This window comes from Bufo gargarizans, chromosome 3 (genome assembly GCF_014858855.1).
Source record: "Bufo gargarizans isolate SCDJY-AF-19 chromosome 3, ASM1485885v1, whole genome shotgun sequence".
Lineage (NCBI taxonomy): Eukaryota > Metazoa > Chordata > Amphibia > Anura > Bufonidae > Bufo > Bufo gargarizans.
In genome coordinates, this window is record NC_058082.1 from 553,390,174 (window position 1) to 553,402,094 (window position 11,921).

General features: G+C 51.5%; 1 protein-coding gene across 1 annotated transcript; it reads left to right on the forward strand.

Annotated features, from left to right (window-relative positions):
• The first annotated feature begins 1,557 nt into the window (after positions 1-1,557).
• ZDHHC23 (zinc finger DHHC-type palmitoyltransferase 23) lies at positions 1,558-9,774 on the forward strand. Its single transcript, XM_044284159.1, has 5 exons — positions 1,558-1,684; positions 2,153-2,397; positions 6,288-6,938; positions 8,250-8,417; positions 8,602-9,774. The coding sequence occupies exons 2-5, from the start codon at positions 2,246-2,248 to the stop codon at positions 8,867-8,869; spliced, it is 1,239 nt and encodes a 412-aa protein (XP_044140094.1). The 5' UTR covers positions 1,558-1,684; positions 2,153-2,245; the 3' UTR covers positions 8,870-9,774.
• Positions 9,775-11,921: the final 2,147 nt, after the last annotated feature.

Below are 11,921 nucleotides of genomic sequence, written 5' to 3' on the forward strand. Positions count from 1 at the left end.
ACACTCACTTCCCCCGGTTATATACTCCCCCCCCCCCCCCCCCGGTGATACACTCACTTCCCCTGGTGATATACTCCCCCCCCCCCGGTGATACACTCCCCCCCCCCCCGGTGATACACTCACTTCCCCCGGTGATATACTCCCCCCCCCCCCGGTGATACACTCACTTCCCCCGGTTTTATATACTCCCCCCCCCCCAGTGATACACTCACTTCCCCCGGTGATATACTCCCCCCTCCGGTGATACACTCACTTCCCCCGGTTATATACTCCCCCCCCCCCCCCCCCAGTGATACACTCACTTCCCCCGGTGATATACTCCCCCCCCCCCCCGGTGATACACTCACTTCCCCCGGTTATATACTCCCCCACCCCCGGTGATACACTCACTTCCCCCGGTGATATACTCCCCCCCCCCCGGTGATACACTCACTTCCCCCGGTGATATACTCCCCCCCCCGTTGATACACTCACTTCCCCCGGTTATATACTCCCCCCCCGGTGATACACTCACTTCCCCCGGTTATATACTCCCCCCCCCTGGTGATACACTCACTTCCCCCGGTGATATACTCCCCCCCCCCCCCCCGGTGATACACTCACTTCCCCCGGTTATATACTCCCCCCCCCCCCGGTGATACACTCATTTCCCCGGTAATATACTCCCCCCCCCCCCCCCCCCCCCCGGTGATACACTCACTTCCCCCGGTGATATACTCCCCCCCCCCCCCCCCGGTGATACACTCACTTCCCCCGGTTATATACTCCCCCCCCCCCCCCCCCCCGGTGATACACTCACTTCCCCTGGTGATATACTCCCCGACTCTTCACAGCGGGGGGCACAGACTCTGTCAGGGAATTCAGTCATAATTGACAGAGGAATAATAATGCAGTATAATGGCGGACACTGATGTACACCGGTCAGAGGGTCCTCTGCGCGGCGGCGCTGGTCTCTACTACTCTGACAGAACTGAAAACACAGAGCCTGTATATATCAGAGGTGTCTATTATCAGGTGGACATTATTGTATTGTTAACATTACCCGGTATTGATTATTGGGGGGTATATTACCTGGTATACATTATTGGGGGGTATATTACCTGCTATATTGGGGGGGGGGGGGGTATTACCCGGTATATATTATTGGGGGGTATATTACCTGCTATATTAGGGGGGGGGTATTACCCGGTATATATTACTGGGGGGATGTTACCCGGTATATATTACTGGGGGGATGTTACCCGGTATATATTACTGGGGGGTATATCACCCGGTATATATTACTGGGGGGATGTTACCCGGTATATATTACTTGGGGGATGTTACCCGTTATATATTACTAGGGGGATGTTACCCGGTATATATTACTAGGGGGATGTTACCCGGTATATATTACTGGGGGATGTTACCAGGCATATATTACTGGGGGATGTTACCAGGTATTACTGCGGGATGTTAGGGCTCAGGTGTGCACTCCGGTCTCGTGCAGTAGACCCGCCTACTCTCTCCACAACTGCGGGCAGCAGAGGGTTAATCCCCTTGATCACGTGATTCGGGCGGGTCTGAACCGGGAAGCGTGGACACGCCCATCAGCTGTTGCCAGTCACATTGAGGAGACGAGGAGAGCGGGTCACCAGGTAACGGGCAACACGGGCGGATCCGGGCGTCCAGGAGGCGACTGCGGGTGAGTGAAGAGTCTGGGGCGGGTGTGAGGGGAGTGCGTGAGATTTAGTGGAAGGAGGGCGAACATGGAAACTTTGGTTCAGGTTAAACTGAGGGGTGACCCGGAGATTAGGGTGCACAGTAATGGGAGGGTGACCCGGGGATTAGGGTGCACAGTAATGGGAGGGTGACCCGGGGATTAGGGTGCACGGTAAAGGGAGGGTGACCCGGGGATTAGGGTGCACGGTAAAGGGAGGGTGACCCGGGGATTAGGGTGCACGGTAAAGGGAGGGTGACCCGGGGATTAGGGTGCACGGTAAAGGGAGGGTGACCCGGGGATTAGGGTGCACGGTAATGGGAGGGTGACCTGGGGATTTGGGGTGAGGCTGTTACTGGGGTGTACAGTAATGGGGGTGATCCTGGCCTTTGGGGTGACTCCCACCTGGCAGGGTGTCTGGTTCTCGCTGATATTGGTTCTTTGTTTTTGCAGTAACCACGGGGCGATCTACGTGATGTGTGGGTCAGGTGCCCGCTGCGCCCCCCGGATAACAGAAGTTTGGCCTCTATAGCAAAGGGCGCAGCTATGAACGGAGTCAGGAAAAAGCGGGCGTCCAGAGGAGGGCGAGACACTGATGACGTTCTGTGCTGCTGCGAGTATATCAACCAGAAGGGCGAGAGGAGTCACCTGGCCGCCTGTCTGTGCGACTGCGAGGACCTGGACGAGGCCTGTGACAGGTGAGCGGCCCCCACAGGGCGTCTGCCCCCAACGGCAGGACCTGGACGAGGCCTGTGACGGGTGAGCGGCCCCCACAGGGCGTCTGCCCCCAACAGCAGGACCTGGACGAGGCCTGTGACAGGTGAGCGGCCCCCAACAGCAGGACCTGGACGAGGCCTGTGACAGGTGAGGGGCCCCCACAGGGCGTCTGCCCCCAACACCAGGACCTGGATGAGGCCTGTGACAGGTGAGGGGCCCCCACAGGGCGTCTGCCCCCAACGGCAGGACCTGGACGAGGCCTGTGACAGGTGAGGGGCCCCCACAGGGCGTCTGCCCCCAACACCAGGACATGGACGAGGCCTGTGACAGGTGAGCGGCCCCCACAGGGCGTCTGCCCCCAACAGCAGGACCTGGACGAGGCCTGTGACAGGTGAGGGGCCCCCACAGGGCGTCTGCCCCCAACACCAGGACCTGGATGAGGCCTGTGACAGGTGAGGGGCCCCCACAGGGCGTCTGCCCCCAACACCAGGACGAGGCCTGTGACAGGTGAGCGGCCCCCACAGGGCGTCTGCCCCCCAACAGCAGGACCTGGACGAGGCCTGTGACAGGTGAGGGGCCCCCACAGGGCGTCTGCCCCCAACAGCAGGACCTGGACGAGGCCTGTGACAGGTGAGCGGCCCCCACAGGGCGTCTGCCCCCAACAGCAGGACCTGGACGAGGCCTGTGACAGGTGAGGGGCCCCCACAGGGCGTCTGCCCCCAACAGCAGGACCTGGATGAGGCCTGTGACAGGTGAGCGGCCCCCACAGGGTGTCTGCCCCCAAAGGCAGGACCTGGACGAGGCCTGTGACAGGTGTGGGGCCCCCACAGGGCGTCTGCCCCCAACAGCAGGACCTGGACGAGGCCTGTGACAGGTGAGGGGCCCCCACAGGGCGTCTGCCCCCAACAGCAGGACCTGGACGAGGCCTGTGACAGGTGAGCGGCCCCCACAGGGCGTCTGCCCCCAACGGAAGGACCTGGACGAGGCCTGTGACAGGTGAGCGGCCCCCACAGGGCGTCTGCCCCCAACGGAAGGACCTGGACGAGGCCTGTGACAGGTGAGGGGCCCCCACAGGGCGTCTGCCCCCAACAGCAGGACATGGACGAGGCCTGTGACAGGTGAGGGGCCCCCACAGGGCGTCTGCCCCCAACAGCAGGACCTGGACGAGGCCTGTGACAGGTGAGGGGCCCCCACAGGGCGTCTGCCCCCAACAGCAGGACTTGGACGAGGCCTGTGACAGGTGAGGGGCCCCCACAGGGCGTCTGCCCCCAACAGCAGGACCTGGACGAGGCCTGTGACAGGTGAGGGGCCCCCACAGGGCGACTGCCCCCAACAGCAGGACCTGGACGCAAATCATAAGGGAACCCTGAAACCATCCGACCAGATCACCTCCGAGTACCGGTGCACGCTGTCGCCCGGGGCGGCGCCATACACCAATATACGGAGTAGGGTTGTTTCGATACCAAAATTTTGATTCGGTTTCGATACCATAAAAAAGTATTGCGATACTCGATACCACGCGAAAAAAATAAAACCTCCAAAAAAGCCGCCTGCATTCCGCATTTTGTGGAACGTCCAATCCTATTTTTTTTGGGGGACAAGGTGACAAAAAAACGCTCAGTTTTTTGTTTATTTTTTATCCTGTTACGCGCCTGCACCGCATAGGACATTTTTTTTTAATGGATTTTAACCGTTCGGAGCCCAAGGATTAGGGTACATTCACACATGTGTAATCCTTTCCGTTTTGCGATCCGCAAATAACGGAACAGTGTGTCCGCATTTTGTGGACGAATGACTTCCATTTGTCTTCTGTATGTCTTCCGTTTTAAACGGTCCGCAATAAACAGAAATAAAAAAAAGAATTCATAGTTGTCAAGGAAATACGTAAACAGATCCGCAAAAAAACGGATTACATTACATATGTCATCCGCAATTTGCGGATCCGTTGACTTGAATGGGGCTGCGGACCGATCTGTGCGGACAATAGTAGGACAAGCTTCATATTTTTGCGGACGAAAAATGCGGAAACACGGATGAGGACAACTTACTGAATGAATGGACAAAATGCGGATTGGACGCGGATAAAATTATACGGTTATGTGAATGTACCCTTACACCGCTGGGGCTGATCATAAGCTGCCACTGCCACCAATGAGGGGAGAGGGGACCCTGTGGCCACTGCCACCAATGATTTTAATTTTGGGGGGGTTGAGGGGAGGGGGCACTGCGCCACCAATGATAATTAACATTTAATACAAGAGGCGGTTGAGGCACCTGAGGGGTTAACTGCCACTGATCGCAGCTCCCCGCCAGCACCCGCCTCCTGGATTTGTATTAAACGTTTACATTCATTGGTGGCGCAGTGCGCCCGCCCCTCTCTCCTCATTGGTGGCGCAGTGTGCCCGCCCCTCTCTCCTCATTGGTGGCGCAGTGTGCCCGCCCCTCTCTCCTCATTGGTGGCGCAGTGTGCCCGCCCCTCTCTCCTCATTGGTGGCGCAGTGTGCCTGCCCCTCTCTCTTTATTGGTGGCGCAGTGTGCCCGCCCCTCTCTCCTTATTGGTGGCGCAGTGTGCCCGCCCCTCTCTCCTTATTGGTGGCGCAGTGTGCCTGCCCCTCTCTCCTCATTGGTGGCGCATTGTGCCCGCCCCTCTCTCCTCATTGGTGGCAGCGGCTGAGAACACGGAGCGCGCTGACAGCAGAGCACTCCGTGTTCCTCGATACTTGACTGCACAATAGCGAAGCCTAGTATCGAGGTTGATACCAGACAAAAGTATCGATTGGGTATCGAAAATTAGATACTAGAAACAACCCTAATACGGGGATCGGTAATTAGTAGGTGGGACGAGCCTGATGTATATCCCAAAGACCCTGGATACGTCGGCTACTAGTTCCACACAGCGGCATTGGTGCGGCCGATTCTTGGCCAGTTCCCATTATAGTTAATCAGTCTGGCGGGCGTTCAGGCAGCCCATTCCATCAGAAGACCCATAATTATGACACAGTATTCAGTGTATTATACTCCAGAGCTGCACTCCCTATTTTGCTGGTGCAGTCACTGTGTACATACATTACTTATCCTGGACTGACCCGGAGTTACATCCTGTATTATACTCCAGAGCTGCACTCACTATTCTGCTGGTGCAGTCACTGTGTACATACATTACTTATCCTGGACTGACCCGGAGTTACATCCTGTATTATACTCCAGAGCTGCACTCACTATTCTGCTGGTGCAGTCACTGTGTACATACATTACTTATCCTGGACTGACCCGGAGTTACATCCTGTATTATACTCCAGAGCTGCACTCACTATTCTGCTGGTGCAGTCACTGTGTGCATACATTACTTATCCTGTACTGATCCTGGGTTACATCCTGTATTATACTCCAGAGCTGCACTCACTATTCTGCTGGTGCAGACACTGTGTATATACATTACTTATCCTGTACTGATCCTGAGTTACATCCTGTATTATACTCCAGAGCTGCACTCACTATTCTGCTGGTGCAGTCACTGTGTACATACATTACTTATCCTGTACTGATCCTGAGTTACATCCTGTATTATACTCCAGAGCTGCACTCACTATTCTGCTGGTGCAGTCACTGTGTACATACATTACTTATCCTGTACTGATCCTGAGTTACATCCTGTATTATACTCCAGAGCTGCACTCACTATTCTGCTGGTGCAGTCACTGTGTACATACATTACTTATCCTGGACTGACCCGGAGTTACATCCTGTAATATACTCCAGAGCTGCACTCACTATTCTGCTGGTGCAGTCACTGTGTACATACATTTCTTATCCTGTATTATACTCCAGAGCTGCACTCACTATGCTTCCCTCTCTGCTGTTCTTCCTGCAGATGGATCACTTGTAAGTCGCTGCAGCCGGAGGTCTTGGTGAGGGCGATAGAGACTGCGTCTGATCGTTTTCGTGTCCCATGGATTCGTGGTGCTAAGAAGGTTGACCTCAGTGTCCTGCCCCCGCTGGTTCTGCTGCCCATCTCTCTCCATGTGGCAGCTTTCCATGTGCTCCTGGGAGTGGTGGTCCTCAGCTCCCTGCCGATTCTGGTGATCTGGTATTATCAGCTGACCCATCGGCGCAAGGGGAAGACCCTCCTCTTCCTCAGCCTCGCCCTCTTCTCTCTGGGCTACATGTATTATATCTTTGTGCAGGAGGTCCTGCTTAAAGGTCACATCGGCTGGGGTCACTTCTCCGCCATCACCTGCGGCCTGCTGCTGACTCTTCTGTGTCTATCGAAGGCAAAGCAGGATCCGGGCTACCTCAGCAGAAGCCCCCGGGGGGCAGCAAGGGGGAAGAGGGAGTGTGCCAATGGGGTGTCCACGGCTGAGGACCCCGCGCCCCGGAGTCAGACTGGGATCCAGGAGGAAAACGTGAATCTTATCACTGAGAAGAACTGGTGTAAAATCTGCCAAGTGCTGAGACCCCCCCGGGGCGGCCACTGCAGGATCTGCGGGAGCTGCGTCCAGCGGATGGACCATCACTGTGTGTGGTAGGTGGACGAGCCGCCATGTCAGGCCCAGGTGACGGAAACGGGGGGTGCAGCGCGACCATTACATATAATAGACATTGTACTATATGCTTGTACATAGGGGCAGCATTATAGTAGTTATATTCTTGTACATAGGAGCAGTATTATAGTAGTTATATTCTTGTACATAGGAGCAGTATTATAGTAGTTATATTCTTGTACATAGGGGGCAGTATTATAGTAGTTATATTCCTGTACATAGGAGTATTATAGTAGTTATATTCCTGTACATAGGAGGAGTATTATAGTAGTTATATTCCTGTACATAGGGGCAGTATTATAGTAGTTATATTCCTGTACATAGGAGGCAGTATTATAGTAGTTATATTCTTGTATATAGGAGGCAGTATTATAGTAGTTATATTCTTGTATATAGGAGCAGTATTATAGTAGTTATAATCTTGTACATAGGAGCAGTATTATAGTAGTTATATTCTTGTACATAGGAGCAGTATTATAGTAGTTATATTCTTGTACATAGGGGGCAGTATTATAGTAGTTATATTCTTGTACATAGGAGCAGTATTATAGTAATTATATTCTTGTACATAGGAGCAGTATTATAGTAGTTATATTCTTGTACATAGGGGGCAGTATTATAGTAGTTATCCTTGTACATAGGAGCAGTATTATAGTAGTTATATTCTTGTACATAGGAGCAGTATTATAGTAGTTATATTACTGTACATAGGAGGCAGTATTATAGTAGTTATATTCTTGTACATAGGAGGCAGTATTATAGTAGTTATATTCTTGTACATAAGAGGCAGTATTATAGTAGTAATATTCTTGTACATAGGAGCAGTATTATAGCAGTTATATTCTTGTACATAGGGGGCAGTATTATAGTAGTTATATTCTTGTACATAGGGGGCAGTATTATAGTAGTTATATTCTTGTACATAGGGGGCAGTATTATAGTAGTTATATTCTTGTACATAGGGGGCAGTATTATAGTAGTTATATTCTTGTACATAGGGGGCAGTATTATAGTAGTTATATTCTTGTACATAGGGGGCAGTATTATAGTAGTTATATTCCTGTACATAGGAGGCAGTATTATAGTAGTTATATTCTTGTACATAGGAGCAGTATTATAGTAGTTATATTCTTGTACATAGGGGGCAGTATTATAGTAGTTATATTCTTGTACCTAGGAGCAGTATTATAGTAGTTATATTCTTGTACATAGGGGGCAGTATTATAGTAGTTATATTCTTGTACATAGGGGGCAGTATTATATTTGTATAATATTTTTTTTTGTCTGTATAGGATTAATAATTGTATTGGAGCTCGGAACCACAAATTCTTCATCTTGCTGCTTGTGATTTTCCAGTTCACCTCCATTTACGGGTTAACGGTGACCCTCAGCGCTGTGTGCCGCGGCCGCAGCGTCGTCAGTGCCTTATTCTACTGCCCAGGAGTCTACACCAACTACAGGTAATACAGAGGGATGAGTTCTGGGGGAGATTAGCTAATGATGGAGAAGGTTTGCGGGGTCTAATTGTAATTTCTTGAAGCGGCTTCTTGATCTATTATTCTTACAAATCCTTTGTTCTTGGATGATGGGAGTTGTTGTAAGTGGCCTTCCGTTCTCCTCCATCTTCCTTGTGTCTCTGCCCAGCACATCGTTTGCCTTCACCTGTGTGTGGTATTGTGCCATCATCACTGCCGGGATGGGCTATGTCCTGGTGATTCAGCTGCTGAACATCAGCTACAACGTCACCGAGCGTGAGGCGAGGATCGCCCTGCGGGAGAAGACCGGCCGCTGCATCCTCGGGGGTCTGGTGGTGGACACGGGAACCTTCAACCAGGGACTTCTTCAGAACTGGCTCCACTTCCTGTCCGTGGACTGTGAGGGAGCGGAGCAGGACCTGCCGGACATTGTGTGACCGCGCCGCAGCAGCTCATCAGCAGTGCCTTATGCACAGGAGCGACCTCAGTACTTACCTCGGTTACTTACACTCTCGAAGCACAGGAACAATCCCACCTCATGCATTTCTTATCGGACATTCCAGGTCGCCACACCCTTAAAGGGCCGGTCCAGTCCCGTGTAAATAAGGCTTAATCACTGTGTAATGAAAAGTTCTGCAACTTTCTGATGTACTCTGTTACAATTCCTTGCCTTTCTCAAGACAGCTGCTTGCAGTCACTGAATTAATTTAGTCGGGGTCTGCGTTCAGAGGGTGAAAACTTGTATGGTTCACCTCACAGCTGAAGGTTTGTCACAGTTGTATCCAGTCAGTTCTCTTAGGTAAACACAGTGGCAGCTCAAATATCTCTTCCGCGCTGATCATTTGTTGCAGTGTATCAGTTCAGATAAGATACCAGTCTGTGTACGTCACTGGATACAATTGTAGTAGAACCCTAGCAGTGAGAAATATTAGATCTGTACAGGGCTATGAACCACCATGTTCTCATTTACCGTCAGCAAGCAGAGATCTTGAAAATGGTGATGAATTGAAGCACTGTTGCAGAACCTGTCGTGACACCAGGACACCCCTTTTAGTTGCACTTGGGGTGTCTGCTGCGTGATCTGTATCTTGTGCATTAGGTTTAGGGTCTTGTGTGGTGCTGATGTCAGACAATCAGACGTATGAGCCGGAAATACGACACTGCCATATGTCATCGTATATTATGTATAGCAGGCCCCTCCCCCACATGTCCGGACTCCTCGTCCAGCCCTCTGCTGCAGCGTTAGGTCGAATGTGATTGCATCTCTGATCGGCAGGTACGAGGGCTGGTGGGAGGGGGAGGGGGTCTTCTCCAAGCCTTTAAATAAACCTCCATATGTATGCACGTGTGTCCAGTGATAAATGTGGATCGTACCCGGATCCAAACTACAGTTGTGTGCACGTAGCCTTGGGGTCCATTCACACGTCCGTAGTTCTGGGTTGGCATCTGAATGGAATGGGGCCGCAAAAGATGCAGACAGCACACGGCGTACTGTCCGCATCTGTTCCGTCCCGCTACCCTGCAATTGCGGACAAGAATAGGCGTTTCTATCATAGGGCCAGCCATGTGCGGTCTGCAAAATGCAGAACGCACATGGCCGGCATCCACAATTTGCGGACCGCAAGACACTTCGGACATCGGAGTAGACCCTTCTGGAAGATATACCCAGTGCAGATGTCAGAAGGATGGTGGGTTTTAGTGGTAAGGGTACTTTCACACTAGTGTTTTTGTTTTCCGGTATTGAGTTCCGTCACAGGGGCTCAATACTCGAAAAAAAACTGATCAGATTTTTCCTAATGCATTCTGAATGGAGAGCGATCAGTTCAGTCCCTTTTACATTTTTTGGCCATAGAAAATATCGCAGCATGCCGCAGCTTTTATCTCCGGCCAAAAATACTGACCACTTGCTGGAACGCCAAATCCTGCATTAATTTACATTGAAGTGTATTAGTGTTCTGGCAAAACGGATCCGGCTTTCCGGTCTGTGCATGCGCGCAGACCTTTAAAAATGCAAAAAAAATTAATACCAGATCCGTTTTTCCGGATGACACCGGAGAGACTGATCCAGTATTTCAATGCATTTGTCAGACGGATCCACATCCTGTCTGACAAATGCCATCAGTTTGCGTCTGGATTGACGGATCCGGCAGGCAGTTCCGGTGACGGAATCCTCTGCCGCAAGTGTGAACGTAGCCCAAGTCCTTTCTTGTGCCTTGTCCCACTCTTACACAGAAATCAGCATGGAGTATAATGCAGCTCATCAGTGCGGTAGACATGAGGGAAGGCAGCGGCAGAAGCTTTCCTCACACCAGAAATACACTGACCTCGGCGTCCGTGTCGGAGGAGCCAAATCCAGGGGCAGAACTGCTGCCAGGAACCACCTGCTCCTGCGATCAGGACCGAGAGAGATTCCAAACTAAATATAACGCGAGCAGGAAGCAATGAGCCCAGCGGCAGATAGACGCAGGCGCTGAGGTCGCACTACATTTTTTTCCAGAAGAGTAAAAAATACTCAAAAATGGTAAGAGGAGTACGAAAGTTGCGGTAATACAAATACATAATTCCCAGGCCGACACGTGCGCACATCTGCGACGGGGTTTGGAGCTTCTGTTGCAGATTCTGTCAAAAATACCAGACAAAAAAAGAAAAGCCTTAGATGCAGCACCTTTTTGCCTGGTAAAAAGATCCCAAACGGAACAGATCCCATCATAGGTTACTCTCACACTTGTGGTGGCCTTTTCAGCAGCCTGTTCTGCGGGGGAACAGCCTGCTGTGTCCGTTCTACCGCAAGTCCACCGTGCCCCCATTCACTATAATTCAAAATATGTTTGCCGTGCTGAATGGGGACTTCCGGCGGCACGGATCCGGCAGGCTGTTCCGCCTTAATGTGGAAGTAGCCATAGTCGGCGGAGTCCGATCAGGCCGGGCTCACATCATGTTTAATGTACTGTGGTGTCCGTCACCATAGAATTCCACTATAAAATTAATTAAAAAAAAAAGCCTGAGCATTTTTCTTGCAGGATGGAAAAACACGGTGCCCTGTGCGCTCCCATCCGGCCGGGTCCTGAAAAAAGTGTATACGGTACTTTTTTATTTCTTTCACAATGGAATTCCATGGCGATGCCGCGGTGTCCGGCTTCTGTGTATGCTGAACATATGACAAAAACCCGCCCTTACATGCCCGATCCAGCACGTCCGTTATTTTCATTGTTCTGCTGATCTAACAGAGCAGAACAACAGAAATAAATAGCGGTGGTGTGAACGGGGCCTGAGACGTGGGTACGGAGGGAACCATTACTAATCTAAACAGCAGCAGGCAATTATAGCCAAGTGATAAAGTCCAGTCCAATATGGCGGATCCTCCCTGTACTTTATCATTTGGTTATAATATCCTGCATTCACTACACCGCACACATCAGTGCGTGGCGCAGAGCGCGTTACGCGGTGTGATGATCTAACACACACAGATACATTACAAGAAAGCTTAGC

Coding starts and splice junctions, on each gene's coding strand:
- ZDHHC23 (XM_044284159.1), top strand. CDS start 2,246: ATGAACGGAGTCAGGAAAAAGCGGGCGTCCAGAGGAGGGCGAGACACT. Junction 6,939..8,249: donor ATGGACCATCACTGTGTGTG/GTAGGTGGACGA, acceptor TTGTCTGTATAG/GATTAATAATTGTATTGGAG. Junction 8,418..8,601: donor GGAGTCTACACCAACTACAG/GTAATACAGAGG, acceptor GTCTCTGCCCAG/CACATCGTTTGCCTTCACCT.